General features: G+C 41.4%; 1 protein-coding gene and 1 long non-coding RNA gene across 3 annotated transcripts in view; one reads left to right on the top strand and one right to left on the bottom strand.

Annotated features, from left to right (window-relative positions):
* dtx1 (deltex 1, E3 ubiquitin ligase) overlaps positions 1 to 18,830 on the bottom strand; it is a 96,616-nt gene that overhangs the window by 8,577 nt on the left and 69,209 nt on the right. For both annotated transcript variants that reach the window (XM_015366163.2, XM_015366161.2), the window contains exons 4-8: positions 16,200 to 16,261; positions 14,564 to 14,725; positions 10,641 to 10,702; positions 7,804 to 7,962; positions 7,032 to 7,193 (exon numbers count right to left, since the gene is read on the bottom strand). In XM_015366163.2, coding sequence (XP_015221649.1) covers positions 7,032 to 7,193; positions 7,804 to 7,962; positions 10,641 to 10,702; positions 14,564 to 14,725; positions 16,200 to 16,261 — 607 coding nt within the window. The remainder of the gene's footprint in view (positions 1 to 7,031; positions 7,194 to 7,803; positions 7,963 to 10,640; positions 10,703 to 14,563; positions 14,726 to 16,199; positions 16,262 to 18,830) is intronic.
* On the top strand, positions 195 to 17,951 carry LOC138224501 (uncharacterized). The gene is made up of 5 exons (XR_011183000.1): positions 195 to 597; positions 2,043 to 2,193; positions 2,379 to 2,469; positions 16,529 to 16,600; positions 17,513 to 17,951. It is a non-coding gene; the product is annotated as an uncharacterized lncRNA (long non-coding RNA).

Here is an 18,830-nt window from a genome sequence, read left to right as displayed (position 1 = left end):
CGTTGTGCAAGCTCAAACTGTGACATAAAGCATGCATACAGATGTATTCTTTGTGAATACGATACCATCTGTGAATAACCTCAGAGTGTGGGATACAGATCAGGATCAGGATGTTCTTACAGACGTAGAATTAGTCATCAGCAGAAGTTTTGTCATCATCACTGGTTGTGCTGGTATTACTATTCATACTTCACTGTTATCCATGTACTGCATCAAATATTTTATAAACAGCATTTTAAACCTCTATTCTAAAGTGCTACCAACTTGTAAAAAAAAACTGCAAGCATGTTTGTCTCATCCTATTTTTCATTTTTCATTTTCACCCAAATCAAAATCACAGATTCTTGTTTTGCTAGTTGACTCCCAACAGTGGCTCCTCTACTGCACAGGAACAGTGAGGTTGGGTAGATGCCCGTGTGACCCATCGTTCCACAGCGCCAGACAGGAGAGTTCATGCTGAGTGGAGGATCCTGCAGCACAGTGATGTCACTGCGCGCCCGCGGGTGCCAGCGAGGTTGCTGGCACTGGTGTTTGCCAGAAAGCCAAGACCCATTAGTCTTGTTCACTATGACCACATCTATGCATAGTTGCTGTCAGGTGTGTGGCCAAGAAAATACAGTCACAGAAAGCTCATTACTTGTAATGACTGGACCATAGATCTGGTCGAGCCAATTGATAGGCCCCATGATTTTTGTGGAAGAATACGATCTTACCAAACTTAAAAGACTAGTATAACGCCACAGAGTAGTATAACATACATTAAGAAAAGGAACTGTGCCTTGTACTGTACAATACTTGCAAATTAATGCAGACAATTCTCAACAATTTTAAAACAATTATTTCTGAGGTAGAAGAAAATATTTCCTTATTCTTTTGCAAAGCAGACACAGCAGTCTATTTGCAGGCTGACATGAGTGATGTTGCTCTGTGGAAAGCTGTATCCTGTAGCTTTCAACAGGCTGTATAAAATGGCTATTTACGAGCCAGTCGGCACCTGCTAGCTTCTTTGAAATTGAACTCCATTCCGTATTCATGCAGTAAAGCCCAAACCTGCCAGTGTGACAGGAGCATTAAAGGCTGAGTTAGTGGGTCTGTTAGGTGTTTTTTGAGCATAACATTAATGATTGCAAATGACTGCAGGTTCATCTTTAATAATGCTTCTTACTTCATCTGATTATGTAGAACCAACAATTACAGATGTGTTCATTATATTCGTTATTGGGATCACTGTCAAGAAGAGAGTTTTCTTTGGTATACAGAACAGTATGTTGCGGAGGTACTATAAATACTACAGAAAACAGAAAGTGAGACAACAGTGAGAGCTTTCCCTAAAACCCTGCATTCTAGAATTTGGAAGAACAAAGGTTGTTGTTTTAATATAATTTGAAATTAAATTTAAACATTCCCCTTTTACACTGCTGAAAAATCTATGAAGACATTAAATTCTAGTGCCTTTCAACCACTATCCTTTTTAGATGCTGAAGATGTTAACCATAAATAATATAAAATAATCAGTTGAATCTCTTATGAATGAGAAGGTTTTTGGCGCATTGCTTAAAAGCTAACAGAAGTAGTATATTTGTAAGACTGGCTTGTCTCAGATATAGAGGCTCAGTTAATCTTGGAGACATTTATCTCCTCCAGCACTTCATTGCTGTCACAGTCATAAAACCCTTAAAAAACTTCTCAACAACCACCTTGGGAAAACTAAAGACAGACTAAAACAGTTTCAGATCATACTGCAACTAAGGGATACTCGCTTTAGTACTATAGAGAAGACAGTAGATGGTTTTAATTTCATACTTTGACCCCAATTATTTAATTGATCTCATTATTTGCTTATGTAATGACCTTTGATTCATAAATATTTGCTAAATTTCTGAGAGCAGGACTGAAAAATGTTACCGTACATGTACAAATGATTGCACTAAATAATTAATCCACTGAAGAAGTAATGAAGTGATGTAAATGTGAAGTAAAGTAAAAAGTAATGAAAAAACACAAACATTTTTGTGTAGTGAGCTGCATGTTGATGTACCTAGCAACTCACAGCTGGCAGCCCATCGAAGCTCAGCAGGCATGAGCCTGGCCAGTACCCGGGTGGGAGACTCCTGGAAAAGCTGAGGTTACTGCTGGAAGAGGTGTTAGTGGGACCAGCAGGGGGCGCTCAGCAGGGGGTCTTTTCCTACAAAGGTATCATTCTTCCACTGCTTGCCAAAATGATAGCATCCTCAGAGCTTCTGCCAGTCTGCCAGCCGCTGCCTTTCACATTGTGTTTCCAGACAAGAGTACCATTGCAGATACAATGTTCCAACGCAAAATGACCTGATATCTCCATTTCCCTCAGTGTCAATATCCCCCATGTTGTTTCTTTTCAGGTTTAGGTCAGAATGCAGCCCACTGATGAACATGTGACAACTTTGTGTTTGAGTGGGTTTTGGATGCATCTACTCTAGTGTTCACGACAAAGTAAGTATGAGCAATAGTCCTTTCGTAAACGGCTCAAATTACAGCTGCTACGCTGCACATTCAGACATGAGTAATGGAATTCTTTATATGATAAAGGGCACCAATTTATCTTATTTAAGTGTTAAGTGCAATAAACATATTTTGTGAAACTTGACTTTTCTACAGTGGTTGAACACTTCTTCTCCCTACTGGTGTGGTAAGATGCTCTAGGGGAAATAGTTATTAACTGTGCCAATACCTGTCTAAAGTAAATGACAGAAAACAGTTTCTTCTTGTTAGCAGAGACTTCAAAAGTTCTCTGCCTGCTTTGAATCATCTCTGCTGGATAAGCATGGCATTTCAGATTCCTTAGTTTTTCTTTTAAATATAATCATTTCCAAGACAGTGCTTGCTCTCCAAAGCACAAGTGTTTTGCTGGATCCAGCCTGCTGAGTGGCTATTGCTCCCATTACCAGAGATTTGTGGACTCAAGCCAAAAATGGACAACAAGGCTACATCCTCAAAAGAGGCGCCTCACATCATTGTACCGATAGACCCCACTGTATAAATTGGTAGCTGAGAGTGACTAATATCTGCACAAGATCTGGCCCTGAAGGTGCTAAAATTCTAGCAGCATGAAGCACTTAAGCTTTTGAAGGACCCTATCTTACACTATTTACCCACCTCAATGTTTTTCTGACCTCATTTACATTGGCTCCTGAACTCCATTCCAATACATAAGCCTACTTTCATCCACTTTATTTGTTTAAAAATAGATTAGATTAACACTGCACCAGGGATTTAATTAGCAATGGTCTGGGTTATTTATGCAGACCGATTTCATACAGTACAAGTTAACAAGCACCACACTGGGAGATCTGCCTGAACAGATTGACCTCATTTCTTCAGTAGATCAAAAATGAGAGTTTACAGCAGGTAAACTTAGAACAAGGGCCACTGGCCTCATAGGCTAAGCCTAACCTTATTCCCACCACACAAACAGAAGAGCTATTAAATCACAATGTGTGTTCTATGAGATTTTAAAGGGACGCTAATCAAATTTAAGCCCATCAGCTCTGGGACTCTTCCCACATGATCAATTCAATTCCTAAGGAAAAATGCTAAAATACTATTAATCGGGAGGAAACAAAAGACGTGTTAAGATAAAACCTAAATCCTATATACTGTAACGCAACGGGGATTCAAGCAGGCACCCTTGCCGCATTAGGTCGGCCCCCCACCGCCGGGGGCTCGAACCCGGGACTCCCGCGTCACTCAACAGGGACCCAGCCCAGTGAGCCAAAGAGAGATCTCTCTACAGCCCAGTAGCTGTGGTCCTGCTATCACAGGGAAGGGCGGTGACGTCACCTGCTCTGGTAAGCCGGCTCTTACACAGTGCCTGTCGGCCGTAAGCGTTACAGTACTGTATATTTTAAAAACCCTTCAGTTCCTTAATTGACATTGTTTATTAGAGCTGAAATTCCATCTTTTATTTCCCAATCTCATACTTTCCTGAAAACCTGAAAACTGAGTTGAAGAGGCAGGACTAGAGAAAAGTATTTACAGAAGAAACATTAAATCACTCAGTTTGCTTCTTAGATGGTTGTACTTAGCAACATTTCACCACTACCATATGTGACTATACCCCTTTTCTATAGTTAAACACCCTTTACTCATAGTCCAAGCCTGGTTTATTCCAGTGTTGATGGTGCTACAACGTCAATGGAAATGGATGACAGGTGAAGAGTCTAGCCTAGATTCTGTATCTGGCCTACTTCATTGACTGGGCGTGTGCACATCTGTCAGCTTCAGCTATGATTAATGTCCCTGAAAATGTACAGCCACACCAGGTGTGCAGCCAGCCCTTGGGAATTCCTGTCTTCCGACTAAGGGGTTCCATCTCAGGAGGTGCGTTGCGACTCAGTTTATCAAGCTCAACTGCTGAAATTGTGCAGCATCGACACCCATAAATGTGACACAGCACCAAGCATAGATGGAGCAGGCAGCAGAAAGCATTGCTGCTATCTGTGAGCTTGGCATTGCTCACCACGCAGGATGCACACAGAATACTGATAATTTCCCCACAAACACATCGCTAATGTGTTAGTGTGGGAACTTTGGGACTGCTGTGCAAGCCCAATTCAAAACATCAGGGGTGTGTAAACAATTATCCTTAAGTAGCCTCTTGAAAGGCTCAACCAGTTGAGGTGCTCACCCGAGGGGAGGCGGAGCTCTGTGATGCAGGCGCCACAGGTCTGAGCCGGAGTCAGCGTCACTCTGTGAGTCGCTGGGGCTTCCCAAGTGGCTGAGCACCTCTCTGAGTGGGCCAGGATGAGCTGGCAGGACTTTCTCTGCTCTAGTTATCCCTCGCAGGCTTGCAGCGTTGTCAATGAGGGCCACGCCTCTCCTGCAAGGGGGCTAAACCACCGTGCCCTTGCTGTCCAGCCCATGATGTGGTAAAAGTGGAATGGCTGAGAGGTGGGTGGGGAGGGCGAGTCTGTCTGCACTTCCTCATTATTCCCCCTGTAAGAGCATGCGACGCGTAGCTGCAAGCTGAGGCCATGGGGGACTGGGGTTCAAATCGGACAGAAATGTAAGCCAAAATATTTGATGATTTTTAGTATCATATTCTAAATTTAAAAACAAAATTGGAATTTCCAAGACATCTGGACAAACTGTGCACAAAATTCAAATCTATCCTCACTCGTTGAGCTGTTTTGTATAATATGTCGTCAGTCATTGCTAAGTTAAATAACTCATTCATACTGCATCATATACAACCATTTTCTACTTTCTTCATTATTCCGCTATTCTCCTCCTATGTGGTTTTCCAATACCTTAGCTTTGTTTGCTCTTTGTAATGAAATCTACAGATTCCAACTGGAAACTGCTTTTGAAAGAGCTCCTTGGAGAGAACTCCTTTGCTCTAGAATGTTCAGAGCACTATAAACAGGTCTCCTTTTATGCAACCATAACAATAGACATTTCAATGTGTGTGATGCCAATTTATCTTCCCCACACTTGTATTGGCAATTCTATTCAGGAATTTGTCTTAGAAGCTATTTCTGTCTGAAATGCAAGAACAAAGAAACAACAGAGATACTGCATACTGGCCATACCGTATTTCACAGTGTTATATGATGTGAAAGAATACAGTTCCTAAATAACTAAGCACTGCATAAAAAGTTACTATTTCTCCAAGTGTATGGAACCGGTTAATCAGACTGATGGATACATTTCACATCTAAAAATGGAAAAGATGCATTTGTACACCAACATGGGGTTCAGGGGTCAGCACTGCGAGGCTCAGATACTAAGATCTGCATCTAAACTACATGTTAAACCTGTTTTAAAGTTTTAAAATATCTAATTTCATTATGTTAGGAACGGTGAAGAAATTCCTGGCTTCTTAGATTCCCTAAAATATAGAGATTATTACAACTCTAGAATACAAAATAAAAGTGAATAAAATGGAACATTTGATAAGAGGATTTTTTTCCCTAGCTCTAGATTACTCTTAGAAAGAACAGAAAGTCGCTTCAGCTCTTTACAGTAATTACTTTGCTTTCAAAATGTAAAAGTAGTCTGATGCAGCTGAATAAATTTTCTTTGAATCACTACCAACCTGTTGACTACAGGGATGGTGTTGACTGAGTGATGCACTATGTTGGGTTTGTGTCAGATGCGATGGTTTGCATTTAGACCAGAAGATTTCTGTTTGGTCTCATCTGACCACTTCACCTTTTGCCACATTTTTACAGTATCACCTACTGGAAATGTTTTGTTGCAAATTCCATGCAGAGCATGAGATGGGTCTCAAATGAACGTGTTCATCTTGGTTCATGCCTTCTCAAGAAGAGGAACTCAAGAGGAAGAACCAAAAAGTAAACTCCAAAGGCTGGAACCAAGGTCAAACATTCATAGCTCTTTCGTGTTTTCATAATTACTGCAACACCTGAGCAATTAGAAACACTTGGCAGTCATTTGTTCGAATACATCTGCTAACCTGAAACTGAAATTTAGCACAACAAAGGACATGGCTAAATGGTTCATGGTCCTAACATGGCTAAACATCTATGCAAAATAATACCCAGAAACATAAACTGAAATTGTATACCTTTGCCTCTTATTATCTTTTTTATTTGAAATATAAATTTCCTTAGCATACAGCAAAAATGACAAATTTCACTTAACACATCCTTTTCATTGTATTAATTTCTACTTCAAAGTGTCAGAACTGCACACAACAAAACAAAAAAGGAGCATACAATGGTCTGAATACTTTTTGAAGGAACAATATAGATATATCAATAATTGACTACTTATAGTACATCCATAGAGGACGTACATACAGTATAATTAGAAAATATATAACTGGCATAATTTAGCCCAATGCTGGGAAGATACAGAAAAGCTGCTCACTGTTACTTATCAGACCATTCAGATGACAACCCATTACATACTGCCCTCAAGTAGTGTTAACAGAAATAACCTTCCCAGAAAACGCAATGGTCTGCCACACATAGGAATGACGCTGAAGGGACTTAGCTTAGATGGATGCGTTTGAATGCGGGGAGACTCACCTGGATCCCAGCAGGAATGTCATACACGATGCGGATGGTCTTGGATTCAGGGTAGCCGGGCAGGCAGTGAGGGATCACGTGGTACTCCATCTTCCCAGGGGGCTGTGTCCCTGTCTTCTCCCCATAGATGGCCTTGCACGTGGGGCACTGCAGGCTGCCGTCCTGGGAGCACAAGCACACCGCCCTGGCCAGTTAAGACGTCATACTGTTCTGCAATGCTTCATTCTTTCCATTTTACATTCTCCCAGAGGTGGGGTCACCAATCATTCATCGATTTAGTTTGCGCCAATGTGGGACAGGTGCCAGCTACACAAACAGCCTGTAAATCATGCACTGTCATCAAAGTCTGATACTTTCTGCACAGCAAGCAAAGGCACAAACAGCAGAGTTTGGACAGAGAATTGATTAAGTTTTAGTTTTTAAACTGCTTTACTTTAAGTGATAAGTCACAGTTGGGTCCAGTTTTGGACCCACTAAACCCTGGAGGTATGGGCCACTGAGGAACCTCAACAAGTCATGGCCAAGCTACTGTATCAGAACATCCTCAAGCAGAGCTCACAAGGACTCCGTGAGAAAAGTCACAGCAAACGGATGTATAAGAAATCTTCTGAGAGGCTTTACAAAAAGCATTGACTTTAGAAACACTGAAAGAGACTAATAGAAAATTCCCTGGCCCCTTCTGAAAGAAATAACCACGGCAATGCAGACGCAGCGCCACACCCCTGGCACATGTAACCATGGGTGTCACGGATTCGCTCAGAAGGGCTCTTACCTTGTTGCCATTGTTGTACATGGCCACCAGGCAGAGTAGGTGGTACATGTGCCCACACTTGCCCAGCTTGCCCACCAGCTCCGGCTTGACCCCCTTGTGACTCAGCACGCCCTCGTAGCCAGAAGAGGTGACTAGTCTCTCCATGCAGATTGTGCAGTCCTGGCAGGGAGGAACCAAAGACAAACGGGCACATTGGCACTCCGTCTCACTGCCTGCTGCTGCATCAGCTCAGACCACACTTTACAACACTGTGCATCATTGTTTATTCATAATAAAATTCCTATCTTTCCCAGAAAAAAAATTATCACTTGTGCCTCTTAAGTACTTTTGCCCAAAGACCTTATCTACAACCTCTCACCACCCTGCTGTGCTTCCTTCAGCATGCTTTTAATCTTCTCCACCTCCCACCCCAAAAACATGGAAGTCAAGGACAATGCCCTCCTGGAAAGCATGGGCCTTTTAAAATCTTGAAGTATCTGGAAACTACACAAACTACAGACCTGGGTGGGGTCTTGAATCAAAAAGAAACCTCTTTGACATCCTGTCTGAACCTTCAGATGTTTTATATGTGTTTCTCAGTACACACTTTAGAAAGAAATATCCAGAACAAAATCAGGAAAAAAACACAGATGCATTTTATTGTCTTTCTTCAATGGTCAATTTGGTCAAGTTGTGATACACTTAGGATGTAAATGTCTTTATCCAGGTTTTCTATAAAAGGTATGCTATCATTTAAAAAAAGTTTGAAAGTGATTGAACAAGTATAAAAAATATGTTTTATGAAGACAGCACATTAATCGGGTTTCTCAGCTTTCCAAAAAATAACTTTTCATGCTTCTCTAAACTGAAATGTGAGATGAATATACTGTAACTATCAAAAAAGGCTAATTTGCTTTATTTTGTGATGTACAGTATGTGATTTTGTGTTTTGATTTCAAAGGTAAAAATACATATTATTTAACAGCTGTGCAGCTTTTATCTGAAGTGCTATTGTCAGCATTACACTATTAAGTTGTTTATTACAACATAGTTTCACTGCAGTGAAAACATAATGGCTGTGTTTGGAGAATATTGGAGACCAATTGTATTTGTAATATTTTGTTTTTGGTTAAAAAAAAAGTGTAGCATTGAAAGCAAATACACACGCTTAGGCGGATATGCCAGGCTGGGGGAGGATATTGAAGGGATGGCTTTCCAGCTCACTATTTGCACAGTTGCACTAATTCATCCCATTTCTGTTGCCACTGGGCCCCTATCCCTGCAAAGCACATGGGCCACTAGAGAACAATATGGGCTTTTTTTAAGACCATTTGTGCCGTTTCAAAACGACAAGGGAAATCTTACAAGATTGCAAATGGCCACAGTAGGATTATTTCAATGATAGCAGGAAATCTGAGACAGCCTTGATGACACATTATTTACTACGCCTGTGTGACTGTCTACATCAGGCTCTGTAGATCTGGAAGACCAAAATACAGACAAATTCCTGTCCCTGCCCCTCTTTGAGCTGGGTGATTTTTCTTCAGTGATATGGCAAGATGGAGATTACAGTTCCAGGATGGAAGGTGTTAAAAGAGCAGTGGATTCTGCTGAAATGGTTTGAGCGGAATCATACTGTAAACCTCTCAACACTGACCAGTCAAGCTGGGCCCTGACCAGTCCTGACCAGGAAAGCAGTTGTGAAAAGCAGGGCGAAGTGCAAACTGAGTGGGTTTCAGCACCCTGGATGATACGAATGGAGAGTTGAAGGACAAAAGGAAATAAGTAGCTTGCTAGGGTATCACCTTCACTATTATCTGTGATAAAGGATTGGATATGGCCTTATTCGTCAGGACTACACAAAAGTGGGTCTTTTAGTCACAGTGAATAAACTCAGTCCCAGTAAAATCCCCACAACCTCCATGATGAGGCTAGTATGCAGTTTGTGTTGAGTTTTACACCCTAGGAATAAATATGCATAAATACTTTAACTAGCATATCGACGACATAGAAAATAAGACATAGAAATAGAAGCCCATTAGAAAAACACACAGGAGAAATTCCAGGCTTCCTGTAATGGGACACTGTATGACAAAATTCCACATTGTTTGCCAAATAATGCTGTGCAAACTGCTAACCACATCATGTCTACCCTCACATGACAGCAGATGTTTGCCAGGAGACCATCTTTTCTTTTGCAATAGTTGGGTAAAAGCTCTGAAGGCTCGTAGTGGATGCCGATAAAGTGTTTCATGGTGAGCACAAATCAAAAAGTCCTAAAGCAGATTTAATTAGAACAGGACCTCCTTGATAAAAGAAAGTGAAGATGCACTATCCAGGACTTGAATCAGGAGCCATTTGGAAAGAAATGCATCAGGCTTTTTGCTGGATTCTCCAGAAACCTACAGTATGCTTGTGAAACTAAGGGTGTCCGTACAATCTTGGTGGATTTTTCATACTCATTACATACTCAGTTTTTATGCACTATGACCTGTGTACTATGGCTTAAATATAGCAACATGATTATCATCAGTTTTGAGGCAATATATGCATTTTGTGTTTTTCTTTCTTGGAATAATTGGAAAATGTCATTTAATATCAATCAGTTCCAGATCGATGATTACTGGGCCAGATGACTTTTATACCACGCACAGTACATGAAAGTGAGTTACTGATTCAGAACTGATTATCGCATCAGACGTACTGTAACATTCCTGCTATGTTTTTCACATACAATAAGGCACGTTGGGATGCTCTATGCTAAGACCAGTGGTATAAGAGTATGTTGTTATGCAGTATTGCAAACATCAAGTACATCTTTCAGGAAAAAAAAACAGCTATGGAGATCTGTCCCTTACCTCATCGGGGACAACTTTGACTTTTTCGGTGTATCTCCGCACTACGTCCTCTGGGTTCTTTCCTGCAAGAAAAAGGACACGAACATATGAGAGGTGCCCTCTGGCAACATTTTTAGAATAGAATCAGCAGTTATTTTCTTTTCCAAGAGCTTCCAGTTTGGAAATGCAGAGTAGAGTGGTGCTGCTGGCACATTCTGGAGGGGCTGCTGCTCACCATCCAGTTTCAGGGGTACTGTTTCTCAGGTTGGTCGCCTCCTGTTTGCAAAGATCTTTGAGATCATTTGCAGTGAAAAGTGCTGCATGCAGTAAATGCAAAGAATGAACTAGTCGCTGCTACTGTACGACTCTCCTACCATCACAGCAGAGGTCATAGTGAAACATACGTGCGCCCCCACATCTCCACAAGCCAGCATGGCGAGCCCATCTGCTTATCTATCTATGCTGTAGGATTGCAGGACATGGCAGCGCAGCTCTCGCGGAACACTGCAGGCTAAAAGGAACCCCAAGACATAACAGCAGTGGCTGTTCCGATCAGACAACCATGAATGATCGCTATCAATGACAGTAAATTATCAGTATCAGCCATTAACATGGAATAGCCTATTAAAGTAGCCCGGATGGGAAATTGGGAAGCAGTAATCTCTGGATTAAAGGACCAAGTCTGTTCTCCAAGACAGCTTTTGTGGATGAACTTTGGAGCCCCTGTTTGAAAGTGCTGTTGGCTTTCTTCAAACACGTTAATGTTTGAAGGAACTTTAATGCAATGAAGGAGTATAACTTTAAACAACATAACATCTCTTGCTAACACCTTTGTATTCTGCAATGTACCTTTGTGTAATTCATACTGAAATACACTAAAAGAGGAACACCATTGCAGGTGCTGGATAATAATAATTTCACCAGATCACTTTAAAATGCATCATCTCAAAGTCGTTGTAAAAACAAAATGCAGAATGATAAAACCAATGAAGTGTAGCCTGATTTTTATAGAGCAATACTATCAAAAACTCCTATAAAATAAGCTGAAGCTTTGGAATGGATCAGGTTTTTAAAGGTTTTTAAAGTCAAGGGATCTGTGCTGTCAGCCGCTGGGTATTTTGTCGGTGTCAGTGAGTCAGAGGGAAGGTTGTGAAAAGTGGGCACCATTTCCAAACTCGGTGAAGTGTGAATGGACATGCTGAGGAAAGGGAAAAAACAAAGCTGTAGAGTATAAAAGACTATCTGGCAGGACATCTGTTCACATCTGTGCCACCTCAACCTGTTTAGTCCAGCAGGGGAGAATTTGTCTTTGCCTTTAATTTGATCATTACAGAGCAAACAGCACAAAACATAACAATCTTCCCCTCAGATTTCTAATCACCAGAAAGATCAGATTCATCTCAGATAGACATTGTAAAACAAATATCTCAACTGAACCAACAGACTTTCTGCTTTTATCTGCTCCATGACTAATTGTCTATTATACCTACAGTACTGTATGTTGTACATATTTCTGTTACAACGGGGTGGTTTAATAAGCAAAGAGCGATTGACTTTCACAGCACTGGCAACTCATGCAGAGGAGATGTTTTATCTCATTGCTCCAACCAGTTGACCCTTTTTTCTTATCAGCACCTGCAATTAACTCCCAAGTGCAATGGCGCTGATGACATCCAGACACTGTGTCTGACCTTCCATAGCTTCACACACACATCAGGGGAAAAGGCACACTTGTTCAGCTAGAATTGTTCAGCTTTCAGAGGCCTTCACAGTTTATCAACTATAGGTAAACTTCCTTTAACCACAAGACTTCCTTCTTCTGTTATTTTTGCACACTTCTGAAAATATGCTTTGCAGTATTCTAGACATTATAGTATACAGTGTATAACAGCGGTTTGTATTCAACCTGTAAAACTACGCAGAGAAATGAGCAAGCATTATGTAATTCATTATGCACTTAATTGTCCTTGAGGGCTACCATTAAGGGGTTTGTGATTTTTTTTATATAAAGCAACTGAACAGCTGCTCTCTCGTTAGATAGTAAGTTAAATGGTATATCAAAAATAATCTCCGGGTCACTGGGGTCCTTCACTGCAGAGCTTTAGAACAATGCACAGACAGCAGATGATGTTGTCTAAGCTTAAAGTTGTAATAAGATTACAGAAGAGGTTTTTCAGAGCAGTGCTTTGAATTATGCATGATTCCTCCGTGTTTTATAGCTTCATCTGCAGGACCCAGGGGCTCTCAGTCCCACTTTTAAATAATAATCCTCTTTTCAGCATTAGCCTGAAGTCACGCAGGAAGGTGCAGATATTTTGTCACAGGTCAGTCATTTTGTTCTTTTTTAGCAAATTTAACACAATTCTAGATTTTTCAAACCACAATAACCCCCCTCCCCTCCCTCCACTGCTCTCCCTTCCTTCTGAGACTACCAGAGGACTGTGACACCCCAAGGGCACACATGCACTTTGGTAAACGTGGTTAGGATTTGTGGGAACTTATTGTCCCAGATATTGTTCCAGGAATGTTTTTCAATCCAGATCTCCTTCTAGACAAACGTATTAATGTGCCTTCCTTCATGCCAGCTGGGCATGGCGGAGCATCCCAGGTTTCTGAGGAATGAGGATTGCCTCAGGACTGCAATGAGGCTCAGGAATCAGCTATGAATGAAGAGCGTTCAGGGTGCTTGTGGCTGGGAGGCACTCTTTGGCAGTCTTTCAGGCAGCGGATAAGTGCATACCCTCTTTCTCATTGCTGTGTAGTTCTGAAATTGCCTTTCTTGCTCCTTAGGAATTGAATAGCCTGTCACTTCACCATGAAAAATAAATAAGAAGCAAGCAGAGGTGAAGTCCACACTGAAAGGCAGAAAGGAAAAAAGTCTAAATGTTACACATTTTCTTCTTTCTGCTTTTCATCTGGGGATTCACCTCTGTTTATGTGAGTTTAGCTCGCATACTGACCCAATAAAACACATAGGACACTCCCAATCTGCATTCTGCCCACAAACACTGCCAATCAGGAATCTTTCTTTTGTGCAGGACAGCACAGAAAATATTCTTCAAAAGATCTGCAGTCATTTACAGTGCATGAACCCCTTTAAGTCTAGTTTAAATCTAATTTAGAGCTGCCTTTTACAGGCATTTTATAGGAATATCATTATCTAGCATGAGTGCAATTCATTTGAACTTCACTGTACTGAAATGCTCCTTTCTCGCTGACTAACACTGTCAACTTTGTAACAAGTACTAAAACAGAGTCATCATCCTTAATTCTCTGGGGGATCTTGAGTTATAAACACATTTTTTTTAATGGACTTGAAAAAGGAGTAGGGGAGTGCTGAATACAAATAACCTTTAATGGTCTCATTCAGTTGGGGTATCACAATACAAAGCAGGCTCCAGTTTGAAATTGAATTATCAGGATGTTGTGCACCTAGCAGCTCCTGATTGCTTTTATTTCAAAGCAGGTTAAAATCTCTCAAATTGCCTAACAGCAACCTGATGCATTCTGCCTTGATCTACAGTAGTTTAACCCAAAGCTCTGAAATCCCAGCACAAATACGCTGCTTTTATGATGGAAACTAGGCAGAACATTTGCCGATCTCCCATATAGAACACAGAGGAGCATTCAGATACGACACAAGTGTTACCCACAACCAAACAGTTTCAAAGTTTTTGCCTCTGGAAGCCTCAACGAGATGTTAAATAAATGAAGGTCTCTCTCTCAGTCAGATAAACACAATGGCCAGATCCATAACAGTGATCCCCAGATACAAGACATCAAGCAATTTTACTGGTGGCTCTACTCCACTGATACAAAACGACATCATGTTACTACACAGCAGCCGAGCCCAGATCCCGGACTCCCACGCGACACGCAGGGCATCCCCAAGCCCCGAGCGAGGGGGAGCACGCCGCCGTCCAGCCATCACCTGCCGCCCTCACCTCTTTTCAGGTGCTTCTTCTTGGTCTTGCGTCGGATGCCGTTCACCCCCGGGACGGGCTTCATGTCGCTCTTGTTGATGGGCGGCGGGTGCAGGATGGGCTTGGGCGCCCTGGTCAGACACACCGGGAGCCCCGCGGCACACATCAGGATCCCGGTCATGCCTGTCCACGGACACAAAGGGGTCAGGCTGGCGAGGAACGGCACACGGAGGGGCAGTGCAAGCCGGCCGGAAGAGGTTTCTTAAAGGAGAAACACTCCGTTACAGGGATTTTACTGAACTGCTGATGGGATGCCTGTCCACGGAAAGATGAACAAAAACGAGCCACATAACTACAGACCAATAAGTCTTTCTTCTATAATGTGTCAGGTTTTGGAAATGAGAATTGCAACTAAAATAGGGGTACAATATATGGTAAAGCCAGGTAAAGAAAAAGCCGACATAGTTCTAGAAAAAAAGAGCTTGTCTAGGTTGCACAGAAGTTAGCATTGCTACTTCACAGCTCTGTGCTCAGGGCTTGGAACAGGGACCCAGGGACATAGTGTGCTGTCTGTGTGGAGTTTGCATGTTCTCCCTGTGTTTGCATGGGTTTCCTCCAGGTGTTCTGGTTGCCTCCTGCAGTCCAAAGACATGCTGATAGGCTTCTATCACAACTGTCCCTGGTGTGAGAGTGTGCGGGTTTGTGCTTGTGTACAGTATGTGTGTGCCCTGCAATGGACTGGAGTCCCCACAGGGTGTATCTTGCCTTGCACCTGTTGCTTGCCAAGATAGGCTCCAGGTCCCCTGTAGCCCTATACTGGATGCACCAGTTAGAAAATGGATGGATGGAAATTTTGACTAACATATTACAGCTTTTTGAACAAGCACCAACAGGAAAGAAAAACACATAAACCATACAACACTGTATGTTTTCAGAAAGCTTTTAATAAATCTCCTCCTAAAAATGTAATTGTCAAATTGCAAGCAGTAGACATTTAAACTAATGTAATTTGTGAAATACCACGGGGATCTGTATGAGGATCACAGGTTTTCCAAATTGACATTAGTGATTCTAGATTATTGTGTAATTAGTAAACTAGTGGCATTTGGTGATTATGCCAAACCAAAAGGTTTGCAGTCACTGCAGATACAATTGAAGAAGTAACAAGCTGGCAGATGAGGTTTAATGCACAAGAATGCTGGAGTATTACATGCAGACAGAAAACAAACTGAAGACGCTGAAGATATTTATGAAAAACTATGTGTAATTTGACACATTTAAAATCTCCTTCACCGTGTAGGGAAGCAACAAATTAATCAAAAAGGATGTTAGGATTTGCAGTTATAAGGACACATCAATGGATGTTCTGTTAAAACTGTACAATATAAGGTACTAGTAAGATGATATTGGTCAACAAACTACATATGCTGTTGAAGCTGATACCCTGTTTTTTCCCCAAGTATAGGAACAATTAGTTGCAAGCAGCAGTAGATGGGCTGAACGACGCTCTGACTTTTGGCAGAATATTTAATGAGCTACATGTGGAAGTGTTTCTGCACCATCTGTAAGTCCATTGCGCGACAACAGTTTAGAGAAGTCAGAAGCTCTTTAGGTCTAGGACGCTGGTAGGTGTGCATTGGTGTGTTTTCACTCCTACCTGCCAGTGCAGGGTGAACTGGCCCAGAGCCAGTTAGGTTCTTCACTGGGAGGGCAGGAACCCTGTGAGCAGAGAGAGGAGTCAGCCATTATTATACTGAACAGTCTCCCAGGAAATGCTATATGCATTAGAACACCACACCGAACCCTTCCAAAAATCCCTTTGCCAATATATGTCAACAGATGGTTACTGAAATGAAAAGGCTGGTTTATTTCAATGTGATATGTATTAAAAAAAAACAAGTGTAAACACGGTCACAGCATTAGAAGGAAAAAAAACCAACAACATTTCTATACAAAGCAACAAGATTGTCTCTCCCTGTTCCACAGAGGCAACTGGAGTGGTGAGAGCTCTGGACTCAGGTCCCAGGTGAAGACTTTGAGGAAGTACTTCTGATCTAGGTATGTCACCTATTTTCAGCATGATACCCAATTGTATAAATGGGTACAAATAGAAGCTGCTTTGAATAAGCTGTACAGATAAATCAATATAAACACAATTCAAGAAAAAATAAAACACAAGAATGTTAAATGCAGATTGCTCTTGTATAAAAAAACTGTTTTAAGTTTGTGATTGTATATTTTGATCTTTCCAGAGGCCATTGTGCTAGCACCCAGACCTGTGCAGTTAACAAAACAAAGAGGCCAAGCTTTGAGCATTGAGAGTAAAAGGAAAAAACATTCAGCATTTTTTTATTAGCAAACCAAAAGCCACACGCTTTTGCTCAGAAGGCCACTTCACTGCTGTGTGTCATCTTTACTCGGTCTTTTGTGTGTATTACACAATGCCACCCACACACTACAGTGTGATAGAAATGTCAGCTGTCTGAGAATGAAGGGCAAGGTTGAAGGGATGGCAAACAGTCTGTTGGTTTCAGCTGAGAAGTGCTGTCTTCTGGGATTCAGGCACTGTTGACATCTGCATTCATGAGCAAACAAGAGTGAACTGTGCTGGTAGTAAATCAGAAATAGTGCTTTTTAAAAGGCAGGCTAATGTTAGGCCATCAACTTGAAAATTCTGCACACTCAATTATAGGTATAATTGCTGCACAAATTGGAAGCACAGTCTGTATGAAATGCAAACATGTGCTTCCCTGAAAAGGCAAAACCTAATTTCATAAGAAAAAAAAATCCTGTTCTGTATTTTAGGCCAGCATACTGTTTAAATGACATGAAACAATAATGTGATAAAAAACTTTTTGATATTTGAGAGGCCTACAGTCAGTCAGAATAATGTGTTACAATGTATTGTAACTCATGCATTTGCAAGAGGAAAGATTTTTCTGCAGACACACTTTTCATTATTTACCGCAGAATGAAGGCAGATGTCTGGTTCGGATACAGAGTGGGACATGATGAATGACCTGACAAGCTAAGGAACTTGAAGCAGCTCAGACCTGTGTTGTGAATAAAGTGCTATCGTTTTCAGAACCTGGAAAATTTAAACATAGTAAAAGACCAAATTAAAGTGAATACTTCACACGTTCAGCTTCAGTAACACATCTTTCCAGGCGAGGTAGAATTTTTCCACTTGCGGTTTAACAGTCTGATCCAGCTGATACTCCTACCTCAGATATATTGACATTTAAAAAACACAGTTTAAAAATTGGGAAGTGATTTCAAATGATCCAGAAAAAAAGAGCTGGCACCATGGGCACAAAGGTCAAAGGTTTAAATTTTGCAAATCAAAGCTGGCCAAATCATAAGCCTTTCAAGCAATAGAAATGAATAAAACCTACACGAATGACAATGGCAAGAGCAATCACTCCGAACTCTGAATTAAATTTCCCAGACTCTCAGCAAAACAAGAATTTGGAGGCAGTGTCAACGGAGAGATTTCGTGCTCTTCGCTTGCATATGAGGATGGAAGAGGGAAATGAAGAACTGAAAAACCGAGTCACCTGGAAAAAGACAAAATTGTTTTTTTCCTCACACCCATGTTTCCATATTTTTGCTGCTGCTGCTAATCAAATACAAAACAGTGTTTAATTAAAGCAGTAATTGCCACTTCACTGCCAAGCAGGAACAACCTGAGACTGTCAACATGCCGACTCTCCCCACTGAGTGATTTCCAGCCCCTCTCAGCCAATTGAATCCAAATAATTGAACAATTGCTTTGTTAACAACCGGGATAAAAACACTGAATAATACAACATAATCATTAACAAAACAAAACGTCTTTAGACTCCTGGAATTTGGGGCATACAAATGATCAGGCATACATACTGTAGAGCAGGGCCTGTGGAAAACATCCTGAGAATGAGAACAGTGTACCGATGAAACAGCAAGGTGACCTTAAAACGGCCCTGGCTTTTTACCCCTTCTTAATGTCACCCAGCAGTGCGCCTGTAGGGATTTCACTTCCAAGAATGTGTTAACCCATATGGTACTGTACTGTACATGTCTCACCTCCATCCACTGGCCCAGCAGCAGGGTGTTCGGCTTTAACATTTCTGTGCCCATCTAGCACACTGACTACACATATCACAGAGCTATGCATTAAACGGATTTCTCTAACTGTGTGCCATGGTGTGGATGCACCAGGTTTTGATGATAATGTATATGATAAGGTTGTTGCTTTTTAATGTTGTCCATAAAAGGGGGCAGCAAATGTACTCTTATACATTAGAGA

This window comes from Lepisosteus oculatus, chromosome 22 (assembly GCF_040954835.1).
Source record: "Lepisosteus oculatus isolate fLepOcu1 chromosome 22, fLepOcu1.hap2, whole genome shotgun sequence".
Lineage (NCBI taxonomy): Eukaryota > Metazoa > Chordata > Actinopteri > Semionotiformes > Lepisosteidae > Lepisosteus > Lepisosteus oculatus.
This window is presented reverse-complemented; position numbering and strand designations above follow the sequence as displayed.